The sequence below is a fragment of the Agelaius tricolor genome, unplaced genomic scaffold (genome assembly GCF_023055355.1).
Source record: "Agelaius tricolor isolate 1412-34295 unplaced genomic scaffold, bAgeTri1.0.p SCAF_8, whole genome shotgun sequence".
NCBI lineage: Eukaryota > Metazoa > Chordata > Aves > Passeriformes > Icteridae > Agelaius > Agelaius tricolor.
In genome coordinates this window covers 14615352-14636393 of record NW_027269268.1, presented here as the reverse complement: position 1 = coordinate 14636393, position 21042 = coordinate 14615352, and the positions used below count along the sequence as shown (strand labels likewise).

General features: G+C 38.6%; 1 protein-coding gene across 2 annotated transcripts in view; it reads right to left on the bottom strand.

The window, feature by feature from the left end:
• Window positions 1–21042, bottom strand: part of TNKS (tankyrase) — a 128392-nt gene that overhangs the window by 33342 nt on the left and 74008 nt on the right. For both annotated transcript variants that reach the window (XM_071431680.1, XM_071431681.1), the window contains exons 6-11: window positions 10086–10180; window positions 7103–7169; window positions 6475–6661; window positions 4377–4498; window positions 1810–1901; window positions 1640–1718 (exon numbers count right to left, since the gene is read on the bottom strand). In XM_071431680.1, the coding sequence (XP_071287781.1) occupies window positions 1640–1718; window positions 1810–1901; window positions 4377–4498; window positions 6475–6661; window positions 7103–7169; window positions 10086–10180 (642 nt within the window). The remainder of the gene's footprint in view (window positions 1–1639; window positions 1719–1809; window positions 1902–4376; window positions 4499–6474; window positions 6662–7102; window positions 7170–10085; window positions 10181–21042) is intronic.

The window sequence follows — 21042 nt, the reverse complement described above, 5'->3', positions numbered from 1 at the left end:
TATGTACCTCTATTTGCATAGTGTTGATGGAATAAAAGACAGAACACACCACTCAGCATCATTCTGTAGATAACTGCACCACTCAACACCATTACTCAGTCCACAAGTGACTCATGGATCACAACTTAGGAACCCCTGCTTCAGGAGATAAAAGAACTACAAGCTATCATCAGAATGTGCTACTGAGAAAACAAAATGGGTCCACTCTAGTAAGGATGACTTTGAGCTTACTCCTAAACCTGACTACAGCTGAGACAGATTTTCAAGGGAGCACTAATTTAATTCAGTAGAATACAGTGGCAGCTCACAGAAGCTCCTTGGATTTCAAAGCAGATAGTACATTGGTATCAGTATGTCTAAAACTCCAGCATGTCCAGTTCAGTGCCTACCCAAATACCATCAGTACTGAATTCCTGTGCAAAAGCAGATCCGTAAAAGTCATGACATATCTATTTCCATGGCAAAATTATTTTTTTTACTTTCAGTGCATAGATATGCTACTAAGAGTGAATTTGGGAAAATAATAACCAACAGTTTTAATGATTATAATCAAGAACTTTGGCCTTGCTTTCCCCCTTAGGCAAAGCTTAATAGTCACCATTGCATTAGGACTCTCAAACACGATCAACTCCGCTGTGGTATCGCTGTTAAGCCATTGTATGATCCATTAAAGTACTATGAAAGTGAATAAAAAATCTGGCTGTGAGCTCTCATACAGGCTTATAAATTAAAATTCATCATTTCAAAATAAAAACACTTGACTGTCTATACAACTACATTGCTCATACCTCCAACCACAGCAAGAGTGACACTTGATCACCATTACAGGCAATAACATAATACAACAGGTAAAAATTTGTAACAATGAGTTCTTCACTTCTAGCTCCATGAATGGAGATGAAGAGTTAAAAAGAATAATCTGAGCCCCATTCAAAGCAAAAACACAGAGATCTTTTATATTTTAGCCAATGCAAAGAAAGTATCCATCAAGAAGAGTTTCTGAGAAAATTAAGTAGAGATGTATATCATTACTATGAATATTAAGTTTGCTGCAAGAACTTGCAGAAAGATCATTCCAAAGCACTTCTGAAAGACAGTTAAACCATGTTCTAAATAAAGTTAAGTTATACCTTTCTCTGTCTTTAATAACTTGCTGAACAATGTGGTCACAAGCTCACAAATTACTTAGGTCAGCACCTATCAACAGCTGAAGGGCACAGCAAAACAATCTGACCCTGAGAATAAAAGCAAGCAAGGGCTAAGGAATACTTAGCATTAGGATACTAAACTCAGTGTCAGTACCCTCAGCCCTGAGATATTTTCAAGCCAACAAGATAAAACAATGTGAGGCACCTAGATAACCGTATTTATAAGAAATTATATCAAGATTCATTAAAAATGAGTATTTTAAAATACTGAAAAACCTTTATTCAGTTTCTTGGAGAGAAGTACTTTTCAAATGGGATTCCTGAGGATCTTGTACTTATTTCAGATAAAACACACTTCAAGGTTAACACAAGAAGCATAAGGCATACAGAATAAAAAGTAGTAACTATCAAAAAAACTTAGGTGGTATATAATCAACATAACCCTTCTTCTTGCCCTTTGTCTTAAATAAAATACATGCAAGTATATTTACCTTTGCTCCATGTTTATGCAGAACTTCCATGACATCATTATGAGCTTTTTCAGCTGCAACATGTAAAGGCGTCATGAAACTAGAGGGGGGGGAAAAAAGTGAGGTATTAGTTTTTTACATTTCTAGTATGACAGAGGCCTTTGGAAAACTCAAACATTTCAGAAACCTACTCTTTGTTTTTCTCGTTTACATTTGCTCCTTTCCTGAGCAATAGTTCTGTAACTTGCTTCCTCTTCGGATGCACAGCAGCAACAGCACAGTGCTGCAAAAAAAGTAAAAATAAAGCATATTTCAAATACACAGACAATAAAGAACTTTAAAGATATATTACTTCATCCCTTAATTATTCTGCTAGAAACAGACTACAAAATTTACAAACAGAATTCATCATACTGAACAAAATACAGGTTAGTGATCAATGCTAAATTATTCTACTCAGAAAAACAATTTTAAAGCTATTTGTCACTTAGGAAAAAAACAGTATGCTACCAACTACATTAACCAGCTATCAGGACAAAACTGACACATAGTGAACAAAGGAGGAAAAGACAAAGAGTTTGAAACAGCCTAACTTTTTACAGAGAGTCTCCAAAGGGGTCTGTAAGGATTCTGCTGCAGTTGTCAAATTGACAGGACTTGAATGTGGCTTTGGTTCTTCCTCTGCTCCAATGTGTACTGACCTTGTTAATGGCCCTTTGTGTCATGCACCCAACTACAGATCATGTAATAAGCAAACAGGCAATACATTTCTCTTGGAGTATCTTTCCTCCCATGCTATGAGAAAGATACAGCCTTCAACACAGGGTTTCTCAATGCTCATGCCTGCCCTTGTGGGACCACACAGCCCTTTGCTAGGTGTAACTATTGTCCTTAATGTGGCTGGCATCTGCTGGCTTCTCAACAGTGGCCCTATCAATGTACTCCTGAAGCCTGGAATTACCAGCATAGTTCCATATGAAATTAAATACCCAGCTTTAAAATCAAGTCCAGAAATGTTTATTTCAAGTTTGGACCTCTCAAGATAGCAGACTATGAGAAACAGGAGAAACTTTTGGATTTTTCTGTTAGTATCTTTACCCACATTTTAAACCAGTAACCCATAAAAGGTAGAAAGTCTCCTGGAAGAGTTCTCTAACTTTCCAACAGCAAAATGATAATGTTTACAATTAGACAGACCCCAAACCCAATGCTAATAGATAGCACTAGTACCAATAATCATCTTTTGTCCAGTTTCAGCCTTCATTATGAAGTAACTTTCACTCAAGCTTCCACACTGTTGTTAATCAGCAGGGCACATCCAAATTTTGCAAAGGCAAGCTTTGTAAATAAACATTAAGATCAGCTTTTGCTGTGAAGTGAGGCAGAATTTTCAAGGCTTTGCAGATAATATCCTGTCCTTATTTCCTGCCTATATGGTAAGTACTAAAACACACAAACGCTGAAATATTGCCAAATCTCAAAGCAACACTAAAACCTACATCAGGTGCTTGCTGTGGCCTTTTGGCTAATCCAGCAGAGATGCCAGTGGCCCATGGAAAACATTATCATGCTTAGGGCAGAAATAGCTCAGTTAGATTACACATAACCTCATCTGACCCTGGAAGCCAAGTCCTTTAATTTGGACTGGTGATGATTTGGAAAGCTCATGTATAGCAGCCAAAAACTGAAAAATAACAGTCAAGCACTTAATGAACAGTGAACCAAATACATCAATAGACCTAAAATATTCCATTTGGTCCAGCTGTTGCTGCAGAATCAGCAGGCAGAAAAGAGCAAAGAACATTAGAGGACTATGAAGTGATCATTACACAGCTAAAGAGATGCCACATAGCAGCAGCTGATACACTCAGAAAGAAAAGGATAACATCATCCCAAAATTCATACTGCCTTCATATTCAGCCTTTAAACCTCTCTTCTCTATCTTGATTCTAACTTCAGGCAAGGATGCTGAGTCCTCCACAGAGGAAACAGAGCATATGGATGCTTGATACCCAACACACAATGTTCTGATCACAATCACAATGTTTCCAACACTAAATATGGAGTTGCATGCCTGCAGCTGAGACCTGCCACTGGGAAGAAAATGTTCCATTGGAATAAAGTATCATAACTATAGTGGTTTTAATAATACCATCAGTCTCAGCTTCAAAGTTTTCACTACATCTGGGATACTGGCTGTGTTCTTTGCTTCCACTGCTTCTTTAAACAATTAAATAAGAGCAGGATAATGCCAGGAAAGTCTCAAAAGAACCCTGTTTCTACAGCTAATGTGGTATTGTCAGTACTATTCCAAACTTGTAAGACCCTGTGATATACACTTGTTTTCACCATAATTTTATGTATCCTGTAAAGAAAATTTGTAATCCAAGTTCGCTCACATAAAACATGAAGGAAACCATTGGGCTACAGAAATAAAATTTAACCCCATAAAAAACCACAGCAAGAGTCCAACAAAAAAAAGGTTCATAGGAAAAAATGCAAGAGAAGTGAAAAATTAAAAAGTGAAGAGTGGCTGGAGAGCTTCTGTAATCTACCAGAAGGAAGGAAAAAAGTGATAAAATAAATTATATTATGTTTTTTCTATAGTGGTGATTTTATTTAAGCATAGAAAGTGTTCAATGCCAAATTCCCTATCTCAGATGATGAATGTATTTTCATAGTGTAGAAATAAAATTCCTTGACTCCAGGCTACCAGCACATTTATCATGAAGCAAATGGATTGACTGTATAATCTCACCAGTGCAGTCTCATGCGACTGTGGCTGCTTAAAATTAATGATCTCCAAAGCAAGTGTCTTTTTCACTTTGGCTAGGTCTGCCTCTCTGGCTGCTTGCAGTAGAGAGTGTCCTTTGAATTCATCTGTTAGAGGAAAAAGACACATTTAATATTCAACAAAATGTCACATTTATAAATGTTATTGCAGAAAGACAGCTATACTCAGTTAAGAGGAAAGAGGAGTGCTTCTGCATGTCTTTGGGTGCCAGCTGACCTGGGACACAGAACATGAAAGAAGCTTTGCTGAAACCAAAGAGATATGCTAAAGGATAGGGGAAGCTATGCCTTGAGTTAAATCCTTATAGCTTTTCTCCCTTTTATCCTCCTCCCACCTGACATGAAATGCATATGTGACCTCTGCATTACCCATGTCTGTGTTCAAATAAGCACAATGCTATGAGCTATTCTTAAGAAAATAAAGAATTACAGTTGTTTTTCAAAAACTGTATTGTATTTACATGACAAAGAATTCACTGTAAAACTTAACTATATATAACTTCCATAAAATTATAAAAAACAATAACAACAAAACCAACAATAATACACATATAAAATACTAAACTATTGGTCTTAAAGAAAGCTAACTAGCTGAGCATTTGAAGCCAGTCTGTTCCCAAGATGAAACAAGTTTTGACAGCAGGTGTATCTTTGCAAGTACAGATCATTAATTCTGCTATTTCCAAATCTTGTTTAGTTCAGCAACTAGTTCATTTGAGTTTTAAATAACTTTGAATTTGAAAAGAAGTGTTCCTCTCAAAATGTTCAGACAAAAGGCAGGTTAGCAAAAATTACATCTGACCCTAGGAACTAGAAAAAAATACCTCAATTTCAGTAAAAATATAAAGATTTTTGTTTCATAAGCAAGCTTGAAATCTTAAGTTTGGTAATGAAGGGCTTTCTTCTCTCACCTTTGTTTTAATGTCTGGTTTGAATTTCTTTGTAAGCAAAGCACTACTCAAAGCACAAGTGCAAATAAATTTTGAAATAACAAATATAATGTAACTTTATTCCCAAAGTATAAGACAAAACAACTCAAAAACATAAAAACATGATATTTTGGGATGCAAATACAAGCTCTCCCATCAAGATACTGTCAAATTTGACATAATGCTCACATATGTTTACAAATTTCAGTGGATATTAATGGACATGTATCTTCCTTCATTGCTCTTGAGGAATTCTAAACAGAAATAAACCAAAGTTTAAACTGATTTTTTTTTTTTTTTGCTTGTTAATTTAAATGAATGCTAAATTAATCCTTCTCAGAGTCAGAAGCTATAGCCCAGGACTCAGAGTAGAGAAGTACCTAAAAGATACTAATGCACCTCCTCTTTTCTTCTAGACCAAAGTTTTCTGCTGCACATGATCTCACCATTGTTCCCTGCAAAGAAAAGTGACTAGACTAAAACCTGACTAGCTGTGATTGTGAGTAGTGCAGGATCACATTATTAGTATCTAGGGGCTTCTGCTATACTGAAAAGGTGAGAGACAAAACCAAAAACTTATTTATAATTGAGATTCTAATCCTCAAGAAATTTTCTGTAACTTCATAATGCTCTGTTTCCATATCTGTCTCATTTAATTATCTTTTACATTTTATAAGAGCCAGGAAACAAATCCCCCAAAGAGGGAATGCAAAGGCATACAAATTAAAATTAGAGATGAAATACTGGTTTGTAAACAGCGTAAGGATTATTACAAAAGAAGGTGATGGAATTTCCATCTCTATGGTTGCACACCAAAGCTACCTACCTTCTGTAAGTTTCTAAATGCAATACAGAGCCTCCATATAGAGGGTCCTGTGTGACTGAACTGGACTTGAAACATTAAAAAAAACCCCAAAGTCACTGATTCAGCAGTGCCTTAATAATTCTAGACTTCACAAAACCAGGCAATATGACAAATGATGTATCAGAGGTACCTGTGCACTTCAAAGCACACGGCAGAGCTGCAGCTACACAGCTGCCTTGCATCCACTTCTGAAGCTCGAGGAAGGTGGCCTGGAAGGAAAGCATCCCTTTGCACCCACCAGCAAGTGTTTTCAGTCTGGAAGCACTTACAGGTCAGTCTCTCCCTGAGCTCAGGCGTTGGAGCCATGTCCACGGCGCTCTTGCCGTGGCAGTTGACCAAGGTGGGATCGGCGCCGTGGCTCAGCAGGAGCGAGCAGACCTCCACGCGGTTCTTGGAAGCAGCCTCGTGCAACGGGGTGAATTGCCACAGGTCCATGGCATTCACACAGGCACCATGCTAGCACAGCAAAAAAAGCCTTGCATTAGGAAGAAATCGGCTTCAGCAACTAAAAAGCTTACAGATTTTCATTTTATTATAAAAATTGGTTCAAATCACTCATGTATGAACATACACACACACACACAAAATTTAATTAAAAATACCAGCATACACAAAAATACCGTTCAATCTGTGAAAAAATAATTGGAATTTTTATGTGAGCTAATTTTTGAACAGAAAGATTCAACTCTACTATCAGTCCAAAGAAATTAGATAAAGAAAAAAATACATATACTGTTTCAAAGACCTACAGTTACAGGCTTCTGAAATGACAATATGATGTTTGAAACCTGTTACTAGTAGGAAAAAAAATCTTACTTTTCAACTCTGATATAAGCTGTTCATATCTCATCTAACACATCTAAACCAACAGCAGTTACTTCCCATCCCTCTGCTTACCTTAAGCAGCAGCTCTGTAACCTCGTAGTGTCCATAGGAACAGGCATTATGAAGAGGCACAAGACCACTGCATGGAAGAAGAAGGCAAATGACAATTTTCTTTAAAGTGGCATTTTTAGGGGAGGAACAATTTTCTCCCTACTGAAATGAAAAGATCAAAGTTAAAATATTCAATAGTTAAGCATTTAAATATTAGGATTTACAAACTAATGATAAAATCTGACTTCCCAAACAACACATTACTTAAGAGTGGAATTAAAACTTGGGGGTTTGTTGCTTGGTTTTTGGAGGGGTTTTTTTGTTGTGGTTTTTTTTTTTGCCTTAACAGGCCACAGATGTTTAATCTACCATTAAGACTAGCATTAACTGGCTTTGATGTGATCTTTCTTGAAGCTACTAAGGAGGGGGAAAAATCCCATTCCACATTCAATTTCCTCAACAGTGTTCTGCTTCTGCCTAAATAGGAACTCCTATTTTAAATGCTATGTGAAAGGCAAAACTCCCCAGATAAGACTAACGTAACTCCTGGGTATTTTATGAAGATGTACAAATATCCATAGAAAGCAGACTCAAATTGCTGCTCTAGACTGTGAAATGACCTGATTTTCCTCCATTTTTTACAGTACAACCTATTTAACTACTCAAGATACTTCTAAGAGAGTCCCTGTAATTTTTGTGGTGTTATATTACTGCAGGCCATACTTAAAAATGACACTAGCAAAGTAAATAACAGGGATTTAGTCACAAGCACAAGATGTAATAAAAGTCATGCACTGAAAAGAAGATGTGAGATGGGCAATTACTGCAGAGGACAAAATGAGTTTAATTCAAGCCAAGATGACAGGCTAGTTATGGCTCAACAGATCAGTGCACATAATACATGAAAACCATAATTAACCCCATAATACCTATGAAAAATACAGGGGGTAATTCCCAGGACTGCAAAACCAACTCAGAGATAATTAGGACAGCAAATAGTAGACAGCAATTAAATAAACTTAATTTTAAGGTGGATGCTCTCAGAAGCAGCAACACATTTGTGACAGGAGAGGAAAACTTTTTTGGGGAAAATTTTTCAGACTGTTTTTTCCATCATTATTTTTCTTAATTACAACTTATGAGTGCATGTGGGAGACAGACTATCCATTTCACAGAGCACTCAAAAAACCTGCTCACTTCCAAAATGATGGTCATCTCAGAGGACTGAGGGCTTCAAGGCCTGTCAGCAAAGACAGTCCTGAAGCAATGCATCTGCCCACTTCTGCAGCATCCCCTTCCCTCTTCCAGCACAATAGCAGTAAGGGAAAGGAAAGACCAGTGGAGAAAGAGCTGCTTCCTTGACTGGGCTACTCTTTGGGATTAACTACAAGTGGTGACCATTTTGAAAATACAGAACAATTCCTAAGCACTTTCTCTGAATTGACTCCATTGAAGAGAACCTAACAGTTCTATAAAATCCATGTAGCCTAATTTAGCTCCTTAAATGAAAAGTGACGGTTATTTATAGCCTATTTTCTTATAAATTATGTATAAAGAAGAAACAGCAAGGTGAAACAAAACACCACACTGATTCTAAATGTGTGGTGCCACTAAAAAAAAAAGTGGGAGCTTATTAGGATGTTAGATGATTCTAAATATGTTTGGGTTGTTTTAAAGTTCAGTACAGAGTAAGTACTGAAAGGTTTTCCTTTCTTTGTTTACTTTCCTTCCCTTCCTGCTCCAGCCCCAAGTTCAAGTTCAACTCAACCACCTCTCACACATTCCAAGCAAATTGTTCAAAACTCATCATACAGCATCTACACTGGAATTTTCTAACAACTGATGCTGAAATTTTGGAAAGGTACAAAAGACCTTCAACCTGCTTAAATAATGCTGGATCTACCTAAATAGGAATTATATGGAGCTTTACTGTAGGACTTTTGAGGTTTATTTTTTGTGGGGTTTTTTTGAGAGGCAGGGGGAAGGTGTTCTATTGTGTTTTCTGGTTTTTGGGGGGGATGGGGGAGGTTGTGGTGGGTTTTGGTTTTCTGTGGTTTTTGTGGGGTTTTTTGGGTGTATTTTTGTTTTCTGACTTGCATAATATGTCATTATGCATTTAACAACAATACTGTTTAAAAAAGCCATTAGGGTAAATGGACAGACAAAAGAGCTACAATTAGTTAAATTTTAAGAGTTTTAAGTACACATAGGACTGTTTTGGAGAAAAAGGAAAAAAGGGAAAGAAGCTAAGAAAATTTAAAATCACTTCTAACACTAGCAAAAAATTAAAATACAGGAAGTGCCTCAGGTTTGCTGCTGGAGACAGCACACACACATATCTTAATTCTATGGATTCTGAATACAAAATGTATGCCTTTAACTAGGGGCCCAATTTCTACCATGTTAGAACTAAGCCTTCCAATCCAACCATCATGAAAATCATCATCTTAGAGATGAGAAATGTATGGCTGAGAACAACACACAGCAAGTATCATTTCAGATTTCTGCCTGTTGTGCACTTTGCTGATATCTTACATAACTACCACCCTTAATGCAAAAATAGAATAGTTCAGCCTCTACTATATGTTGATTTTTGCTGTCAGCTTCAATGAAGATAGATCTATGAGGACCACTAGTTGTGAGCACATGAGCATTACTGATGTTACTTGGAATTACATCCATATATGTGAAACAAGATAATGAGGCCATAGATAAGTTTTCAATGCACATCTTTCACTAAGCCCTTGTATCTTCTCCCCATCGCCTATCCAAAAAAAAATGCTGTTAGTCTGTAATTTTAAAGGGTAGTCTGTAAATGGAAGTAAAGCTCAAAGTTTGGGAAAAAAATTTAAAGGTGTAAAAGCAGCCTTAAAACAAGAGCAATCACAACTAATCTGAAGCACACTCAGATTTCTGGTAGCAAACATCACGTTCTTAGACAACTATTTGAGACTGTGCTGCAACATGAACCAAAAAAATAATTCTATATCTTGACTATACATACCCTTTGTCCTTTGCATGTACATCTGCACCATGCTGAAGCAGAAGCTGGACTATCCGAACTCTGTTGTAGCCAGCTGCTAAGTGTAAAGGAGTGGACTGCAAAACAAAAGAAGATGAAGAATGGGAGCCATATCAATCTGAAGTTTTGTACTTCCTGACATTGAAATACTCTCAGTTACTCTCATACATTGCACCAAGATAAGTTAAAGTACCCTTCTGTGATTAGCTGAATTAACAAATACACAGCACATGCTATCAAACCAAAAAAAAAAAAAAAAGCCTTAAGGGTGGGTAAGAATAGAGGCACTGCCAAGGCAATAACAGCCTCTTAATTTAAAGCTAATTTAAAAAATCATTATCATCATCATCATCATCTCTGCACCAAAAAAGTATCCATGTTTCTTCTGTACTGTACTGTGGTAAGAGAAAATTGTATGCAGATTGCAGTTTCCTGCAAAATACAGTCTTCATCAGTAATGCACCTTGCTGCATAATAACAGAGTAATAACACCTTTCTCCATAGCTAGCTCAAATGAATTTTAACTGAAAGCTTTTGAGTTGAGTTGACAACAGTAATCCCCCTTGAAGTTTATTTTTAAAAGCTTTTTTATTATAAAACAAATTTTGTGTGCTGTCTCAGCCTGAGGGGACTGCTTTCCTACAGAAATGGATGATGTTGTTTCCTCCTTTCCAAGGCTGAGAAGCAGAGGATTTTAAAGGGGTCTTGGTTGCAATTTATTTTGTGGCATGCAACCAAATGATACAATGTTCTCACAGTAAAACCTCACACATAAAGCAGCTTGAAACATGGGAAAACGTACATATCTCACTGTATTATGCCAAGTATAAATTTACTGTCAGCATTAAAACATCATTATACAGTATTACAAGGGGAGATGTCACATTTCACTATTATCAAGAGGTTAAAAAACAAAAAAAAAATCAAGACAAATGGTCTCATCTGTGATAAACAGAAGTAAGTACTATACATCCATAAACAGTATGGATTTCCAGGAACACATATTTAATGTCCATAACTTGGGAGCAGTCTGTATTATATTTTACTAAAGTCTCAACACTATGCTACTTGGCTTCAGAAGGAGTAACAACTTTGACAACAACCAAGTGTCCTGTGTATTATACTGAGGACATAGGTTGTACTATCAGAAATGACAGCACAGGGTATCTCTTAGAAAAACAACTGGAAAACTCAGTAAATTTAGGGAAGTAGTTATACAAGTTTCCGTAAGACCCATCTTCAGAATTATCTCTACTGAAGGACCTCTAACATTCTAACATGAAGATCCCCAGAGTGTTTCCAAGAAACAAAATACCAGTAACAACAAACACTTAGTTGTTTGACCACACAAATTATCAGGATCTATTACTATTAAGGCTTCTGCTACTGAATTAACAATTTAGACTGATCTAGAAGGCAATATCATAAATACTAATGAAAATGTGGATAAGGATGATGCTGCTATTGACACTAGCAGAATACTTCAGCACTATTTATTCTGACAGTTGCCTTGGGTTGATTACCAAATCCAGTTTTATCAATTGAATTAGTAACTCAGAAAACCTAAAATAATTTGAAATGGACTACAGAGAAGTCTGTTCATTCAAAGGTCTAGACTCCAGAAAAACTGGAGCCAAGCATTAGATGTTTGGAACACTGCAGGATCCTTTAACCTCACAACAATTAAACTTCATCTTTTCTTGTCTGTGCGCCACTTCTACAACAATGATGGCAGACTTCCAAAACGATGCTTTACTAAAAGGAAACATTATTAACAGAGATGTTCTCAATAAGGACACATAACCCCAGAGTCTTGCTCACTCCTTAAAATTAAAAGAAAAACTATTATGACTCATGCTGGGACTGTGCACTTTGTATTTCTAGGGTTAATAGATCTGCATTTGCCAAATAACTTCATTAGAGAAGAAATACAAAACTTTTCAAGTTTATAGCTTCACAACAAATGGCATAAATGAAGCAAATCAGCATTAACCCAAATCTTTAGACAACTTATATCCGTGTCTTTCAGTAAGGTGAGCTACCTCCTTCTCTTGAGCAAGGGCATGCAGACACCCCAGTCCCAAGACTGAAATACAGAGCATCTTGTCTTTCCCAGCACACCAGAATTATTTATCTGCAGCCAGGCACCTGACATTTGATGTGCCTGCCTTGTGGCCCAGAGCAGCTCCAGCAAAGCTGTGTGCCGTGCTGTGGCTGTCTCTCCAAGCAGCATCAACTGATGCTCCCTGTGCCCATCCTGGAGAGGGGGCTGAGATCTCCAGCAGGCAGCATTCAACTCTGCAACTGCAAACACCCAGTGCTGGAGAGGCAGGCAGTCAGAGGGCCAGAGAAACCGCTTAACTGATGGTCAAGGACAAGTGAACACACACACAGGTGCAGGAGGCAGGAGCAGACAACCTGGAGTGCTGCTCCCCCTTTATTCACAAACCAGTTGCTCATTATTTTGGCTAAATGGCTCTTATAAATGCCGTGCTTACATATGCTTCAGGAAGGAGAAAGCAGGACGATGCTGTCTCCATGATTCTTAAAAACATCTTTTCCTTTCTCATAAGAAAGAGGATTCATCCATACTATAGATTTAATAGGTAAAAATACTCGTGTGGAGTTACAACTTTGTATGCTAATTACAGAATCTAGGTAACTAAAAGATAATATTGTGCTACATGAACTACTCATTAGATGACATTATGAGCCCTCATAAAAAAAAGCTAACTACGGCAGTAGAGAGTGATTCTTAAAATTAACATGCTATTTATATAGCATCAGGGAAGTAAAAACTAAATACCATTGATAGCAATGTCTACTGCACCTAAAAGGTATATCAAATTAATGACTTAATATTAAGAAAACAGATTTATCAATTAACCCCTCCTCCCATATCTTGCAGAACTTGGCAAGACTTACTAACAAAAATCCTTAGAGGGCACTTACCTTCCAAGACTCACATTCACAGTCACCAGGCCAATCACACTGGCTTACTTGCTAGTATAATTAAAAAGAGTATAACTCCATTTTTATTAAGTAAAGTAGACCATCACGCAAGATGCTCATATTATTTGAAAATTTTATGGCAGCTGTAACTGAGTCAAAGCAGGTACTGAGAGCACTTTAAGGAACATCACTGTACACAAGATGGCAATCGCTGTCAACCTATATACCTACTATTTATAGTAAGGGAGGTGGTTTTGCCTGCAGTCTTTTTGATAATGTGTTGCCTGGGAATACAAGAAATGCATTTTTTAGATTTGATCATTTGATACTGTTCTCAGTGAGCCTTAGGTATTTTTGCACTGCTTTGTTACCAAGAGCTGATTTGATGACCCCTGTTCAAGGTCAGCTGCCTTGGACCTGCCATCCCCTGTTCACCTGCATCAAACAAAAGGGGCCAGGAGGGATCTCCAGCGCTGCAGGCTCTGGGAAGCTTCTGCTAAAATCTGAAAATTTGTTTCAACAAGCTGTCCACAGGCAATGTGGGAGTTCCAGCTCCAAGCACCATCCATTTCCCTTATCTTGCTAGAGTCTTCAGCAGCCTTCAGACAGTAATGCTGCCACACTGCCTCAGAAGAAAGTTTCATTTCAGATTCAAATTACACATTTTAAGGGCAATTTTAAACCAAGGGATCTTATGTAACCATCTCATATTATGCATTATCTGCATGATTAATAACAGCTGCAGGAACTGCTTTAAAAACTAATATCTCCTGTTCTTGTTTTCTACTGCCAAAATCTTTATATAATGCTATCTGATAAAAATCCTAATCTATATGTTTCTCTCATTCTCAACTTGCCATCTTGAAGGCTATTAAAACCAACAATCTTATTACATAAATAAGATCTCATCACACATCTTATTTACATCAATATACAGTGATTTAGAATTATCATAAATGCATATAATTGTCTACAGAAAGGGCATTCTCATAATAAAGAGTCAACACTCTGATTTTGATGGCCAGCTCTGGCCATCATATATGGCTACTCTCAAGTTCAGAAGGTCCCCACAGGGATATGAACCAGTAAGGGTGGCTTTTACACAGATGGGGAAACAAATAAAGCTTGGCAAAAAAATAGCTAAGGATACTTGTATGTTTAATGTTAACTCTTCTACAACACCCTGCTGACAGAGGACACACCAAAAAAAAAAAAGAGGGAGGGATTTTAAAATGTTTAATGCAGATTTAAATATTTGTGACTTTTTATACCATGTCTGTAGTAATCTTCAGGTTTAGTAGATTTGGAAATTGCAGGTATGCAGCAAAATCCCATTTAACAAATGTAGTTAAAAAAAAACATTTATTGTATTCAGATCATACTGCCCTTAGAAAACAGCAACAAAAATATCTTAAAACTCTTGTAGCTTGTCATACAAACTCCCTTAAGAGAAGTGTTTTGAATTAAGGGAAGAGCACAGGGATTTCTAATCGCAGAAGGGACCTTTGTTTCATAGTTTTGCATAAAACTGTTTTGAAAGATGTCCTGACTCCTGGCAAAGCAAACAACTTTCTCTTTACTGTGTTAGAATTTATGACAGAATCTTTCTTTCCAATCACAGTAGCCTGTGCTTGATGCTGCTCTCTTGCAGACATCTCTAAAATGAACCACATCAATCATGAGAGTACATCAGGAAGACATTCCGGATGCAAGCAGAGTACCTCCTGTCACCACTTTATCATTCTGATAAATGGGGTAAGAAAACAAGTTGCAACAACACTAAAATCTTACAGACACATTCCTAAACTTTTCCACTGTGGAAACAATGAGGCTTTTCCTTTGCTGCTCAGATACCAACTTGCATTCTAATTTTAAACAGTGCACCCATCTTACACCTTTATTTTAAATGAATTTGGAAGCTTTCTTGGGAAATAGCTTATTAACATTTGTTTGTATTGTGCCAAGACAGGACTTAAGTACAAAATATTTCCTTCTATAAACACATATTTCAAGCAACTCAAAATAATTATTTTATATTCATGCTATAATGCTCTTACACATTTGGTACAAAAGTAATGAAGTTCCCTATCCTTGACTGAATAATTAAGCTTTTAATGAGCAGGAAAGGGTCCATGCTTCTGTTCACCAGCCACATGACTTGTCACACTAATCATGCAGCTTCCTTGGACATTTTATAGGAGCACTGAGTTATTTAAATTCGTGGCTGACAATTATGCTTTAGGGACAAACTTATAGATGCTGCTTCAGGAAAACAAGTCATGTCAGACTGCTGACTGTAGATGAGCTAGCTGCAGCTCTGGAGATAAGCACACAGGTGAAGAGCTTAAACCACTTTTCTTATGTAAAAAAAACATAATAAACAAGAAACAAACTAACACCCCTACAAACAAACAAAATTCCTAAAGACAAGAATAAAAAATACTTAAGGAAAACATTTCTCACTCCACTGTTTCCAGTGATAATTTAACTGCTTCATCTTCAGAATACAAACAGTAGAAATTAATTAGACCATTGAACTGGACAGGCTTAGTACAGTAAAATTCCACAAAACATCATGTCACAAATTTCATGTGCTGCTTTCTAACAGCTAATGACAGGGAAAATGAACTGAACAGTTAACCAATTCAGAATCTGCAAGGCAAACAGTATCCTTATTTAGAGGTCTGGTATATCAGATGATCTCTTGGCAGGTGGGGGGTGGTGGTGGTGAGGAACCAACTGTTTTGAGCTGTAAACCAGCAAAGACAAAACCAGCTTGACTGCACAGACACAGCAGTGCTAGGGCAGAGCATCAATGGGCAAGAAGGTCCATAAACTCGAGGAAGAGTTAAAAAACACGGAAAAAGAAGGCCAAAAATACTGCAAACACACCGACAGAGTAAGGCCTCATTTGGAAGAGGTCTGCTTGGATGACAGACCAGCTCCTCATATCCAGTGAGTATTCAAATCTGTTCCTTCTCAGGGGGCTGTACTGTCCAAACTACTGACTACTGAATGCTTCTCTAGTAGATCTGACCTTTCAGAGACAACCCAATTTTCTGACTGTATGTCTGAACCTCTAAGACAGCATGACAAGGGTTGGCATCAGTCCCACATATTAACACAGTGACTTTGTTGTACTGCAACTTGGGGTAAGTGTTGGCAAATAAGGGGGCAGGGGATTTATAAGAGACAAGCTTTTTCAATCACCTACGGGCCTAGCGTGGGGAAGGACCAACAGGATGACAAGTGTGATCTTGCACAGGGGTAGACAAAGAAATAACTGGAGAGTCTCTACCTCAAGGTTAAAATAAGATAGAAAAGGAAATCATGGAATCAATTAGGTTGGAAAAGACCTTTGAGATTGAATCCAACCTATGACTGAACACCACCTTGTCAACTAGACCATGGCATTCAGTGCCACATCCAGTTTCTTCTTAAACAGCTCCAGGAATGGTGACTCCACCAGCTCCCTGGGCAGCCCATTCCACTGACCAGTCACTCCTTCTGTGAATAAATTCTTCATAATACCCAATCTAAACCTCCCCTGGTGCAGCTTAAGGCTTTGTCCTCTTGTCCTGTTGCTGGTTGCCCAGGAGAAGAGACTGACCCCCACCTGGCTACAGCCTCCTTTCAGGCAGCTGTACAGTGATAAGCACTCTTTTGAACCTCCTTTTCTCCAGCTAAACAACTCCAGCTCCCCCAGCTGCTCCTCACAGGACTTGTGCTCCAGACACAAGTTGCCCTTCTCTGGACCTGCTCCAGTACTCAACATTCTTCCTAAAGTGAAGGGCCCAGAACTGGACACAGCACTCGAGGTGTGGCCTCACCAGTGACGAGTGCAAGGGAAGAATGACCACCCTTGTCCTGCTGGCCCCACTATTCCTGACACAGGCCACAATGCCACTGGCCTTGGCCACCTGGGTACTCTGCTGGCTCACGTTCAGCTGCTCTCAACCAGCACCCCCAGGCCCCTTTCTGCCTGGCCACTGTCCAGTCACTCTGTCCTCAGGCTATAGCGCTCAGGGGGTTGTCATTACTTTCAGAAACAAACCTAGAAACATAGACTAAGGGGAAAAAAGCTAGAGAACTGGGAGAGACACTTTAAATAGGAACATCATTGATCTCTGAAGGATTTCACAAACAGCAGATCCCATAAATAGGGCACTAGTAATCTTTGACCTCTTCCTAAACAAGAACTAAAATGCAACACCTCCTCCCTTCCCCGAAAATCCTCTGTATAGGCACGTATCTCAGACACCATTTGGCAAAACAGTTCCACAGAGGATGTGTCAGAAAAATTGAGTAACACTTCTCACAAAACCATAGTATTCTCAGAAGACTGATCTTTACAAGAATCTCTTCCATTGCTACATGATGAGGGTGTAGCTGGGGATGGAACTGCAGTATGAAAAGAAATTCTGGGGCTTTCACCACAAAGTAGCATTTGTAGTTTTCCCAGATTCAGAAGCACAGAATACATCTCTGGCAGCACTCAAGGACACAGGGAGAGGAACTTTGAGATGGATTATCAGAGAAGCAGAGGAGTATATGCTGTTTCTTTGGTGATATATACTGACAGCGGAGGGAAAAGTGGCTTGCTGAGCTACATAAGGAAAGAATTACAGTAAAGATCCACTCTCTTCTCCTAAAGGAATGTGGCTGATGTTATTTAACACTGAAAGGAGATCTATGCTGACTTGACAGATATGGTAGAACCCTACAGAGAAACTCCTTACAGTATCATTGTGTCCGGCATAGCCATTTTTGGCAATCTGAAGAAGATGCACACTGAATCACCAGAGAACCAAAACTGCCAGGGTTCTTTGCTCTTGCAGTCTCTTCTTTTACCACATGCTATCAAAATCTTTTGTAGAGTCATAGAATAGCCTGAGTTGGAAGGGACCCATCCAGGATCATTAAGTCCAACTCTGGGCCTTGCACAGGACACCCCAAGAGTCATACCATGTGCCTGAGAGTGCTGCCCAAACACCTCTTGAACTCTGTCAGCCTTGGTGCTGTGACCATCTCCCTGGGGAGCTGTTCCAGTGCCCAGCCACCCTCTGGGTGAAAGACCTTTTCCTAATATCAAATCTAAATTTGCCCTGACACAACTTCAGGCCATTCTCTCAGGTCCTGTCACTGTCACCACAGAGAAGAGATCAGTGCCTGCCCCTCTCTTCCCCTCACCAGGAAGTTATGACTGCACTGAGGTCTCCCCTCAGTCTCCTCTGCTCCAGGCTGAACAGCCCCAGTGACCTCAGCCACTCCTCACACAGCTTCCCCTCAAGGCCCTTTGCCACCCCTGTTGCCCTCCTTTGGACACTCTCCAACAGCTCAGTGTCTTTCTGATCTTGTGGCACCCAGAGCTGCCCCAGCACTGGAGGTGAGGCTGCCCCAGCTCAGAGCAGAGCAGGACAATCCCTCCCTTGCCTGGCTGTGCCTGCTGCCCCCCAGGACAGGGCTGGCCCTCCTGGCTGCCAGGGCTCAGTGACTCCCATTCAATGCCATGGACCAGGACCCTCAGCTCCCTTTCTGCAGCGCTGCTCCAGCCTCTCGTTCCCCAGTCTGTACGAACATCAATGTTCTTCCTAATACAGTCAACTACCAATCTTTTATTTCCCTTTTCTTTTTACCTATCTTACTATTTTTACTACTTCTCCTTGATGTACTTACTTTGCTTCCCCACCTTCCCCTTCCAACTAGAAACTTTCTGGGCTTCAGTTCATAATATTTTCACATTATTAAGAAGGAATAAATTAATTTGATCATTCTCTCTGTCAAATCAGCACTTCACTCATTTTGTTGAAACTTGGGTCAGAAAAAACTGTTGTGAGAAATACTTGCATGTTGACTGCATTTCAGCTCCAGCGCTGAGTATGAAATAAACATACCTTATATTTTGGAATTCAATTAAAACATGAAATATAAAATAATTAATAAAATTAATACACAAAATGCTCTTTTTGCATTACAGTGATAATTTGCAAATTTTAGAATTAAATTACTTTGTCATCCAATCAAATAGCCTTTACCATTCCTTTTGAAGAGCAACCTTGCAAAATACAGGGAAAAGGCAGAGAATTCATCTTGTAATTCCAATTGAAAAGCAACTGTTACTAGAATATTAAAATTTTAAAGTATTTCACTTGTAAGAAATAAGTTTCTTTTATAAGTAGTCACATATAATATTACTTGGAAAAGACTAATCAAATCATCTCAATTTTCTTGTTCATCAATGACACATCCATCATCAATTACAATACATTTTGGCATTTCCCTTCCCCTTTATCCTTCATCTGCTGCCTGCTCAGTCAACTTAAACAATACTTTTAAAAATGGTTATGTAAATACACCTCTCCTTGCACATAAGTATTTGCAGTTCTTTTCATTCAGAACTAAACTGATCACTACAAATTATCCATACAACCTCTGAAGTCAGTGATGGGGTTGTAGGAGCAAGTGATAACTGATGTGCTGGGAGAAATCAGAGAGACACAGCAAGGGCAGAAAACACAAGGGCTTTGGGTGACCTAAGAGGTGAAATGTTTGTATGCTATCAGTGACTCTCCTACAGAGAAAGTGGCTTGGAACACCACATGGGTAAATGCAACTGCTGGGATGGTACCAAATGACACCTGAAGCAAGACTTTTCAGTAGAAGTTGTCTTTAACAGCAGCTATAACACACTCAGATACAACTCATGTTCAGGGGAAATGCTTGCTAAAATAATCCAACATGAGGCACCAGCCTTCATAAAGCAGAGCTATGGAAAAAATGGCAAGTTTTTAAAAATAAGCTAGAATTAGTAAGTAATAAAATTATGTCCTTACAGACAGCACAAAAACTACTAGTGAAGGTAATACTGGAGACACTTTGCTAATGCATACCTTCTACTGGGAAAGGCTTGATATAGTGAAAGAAGCCAGTATGACCAACAGCAAGCTAAAAGAGTTTACTAGAATTAAGAGGACATTCAAAAAGCTGAATTTACAAGCTGGAGAAAAACACAAGGACCACAAACTCCAGTAGTTTAGAGGTAAAAAAACCAAGTAGAGAGGCAAAAACAGTTTAAGTAGTAACTGGTGAAATGGATTCAAACCAGACATAATTTCTTGCAACCAACTAGGAGCACAAAATGCACCAGCCAGTTCAGTGGGGCAAGGAGATGCTAGGGCAAGAAATGGAGATCTTACAGGCAAGAAGGCACTGTGAAGAACTGAAGGATCTTTTTGTTTGGTATACATCTTAGAAAAAACAGTAAGTCTTATTCCAAAATCCTGGTGAGTGAGCATGTACGTATTTGGGAGAAGCTTGGCAAAGCTTGAGCATGTACATATTTGGGAGCATGTATGTATTTGGGAGAAGCTTGGCAAAGGATCTCTCTGAATTAAGCATAGAGGAGGTTGCCATCCCCATAACCAAAATGAACATCAACAAATTGCCAGGACTAAACTGGATCTACTCTAGAGCACAGGAGAATAAAACAGGTGAATTACTAGCTGTACATGACCTTCACCTAAGATTATTTTGGTATGTGAAGACACAGAAGTTACAAACCAATCATCAGTGCACATTTTGGGGAGCTACATAAAGGCCTGTAATCTTGATGTTTGTACAAGCAAAAATACAATATAATAACAACTAGAATTAGTGAACACCTGCATAAACACAACCTGCTTGAGAAGAGTCAAAAACTTGGGTTTTCTGAAGCACAACAAGCACATGCATAATGGTAAGCCAACACATACAAGTTACAACAGGTACTCAATGGGTTTTTTAACTAAATCCTCACCAGTGGTTTATTAGGAAGATGATGTTGGGTCCTCGGGTGGTTACACAACAGCACAGAGAGATGGGAAATGGTGTACAATGAAGTGATAGATGTCACAACAGAGGGAGGCCACAAAGTACATTAATGCCACACTCCAAAGCAAAAAGCAACCAGAAAGCAGATCAGTTTGCTTCTCAGTACTTCTTATGCTCC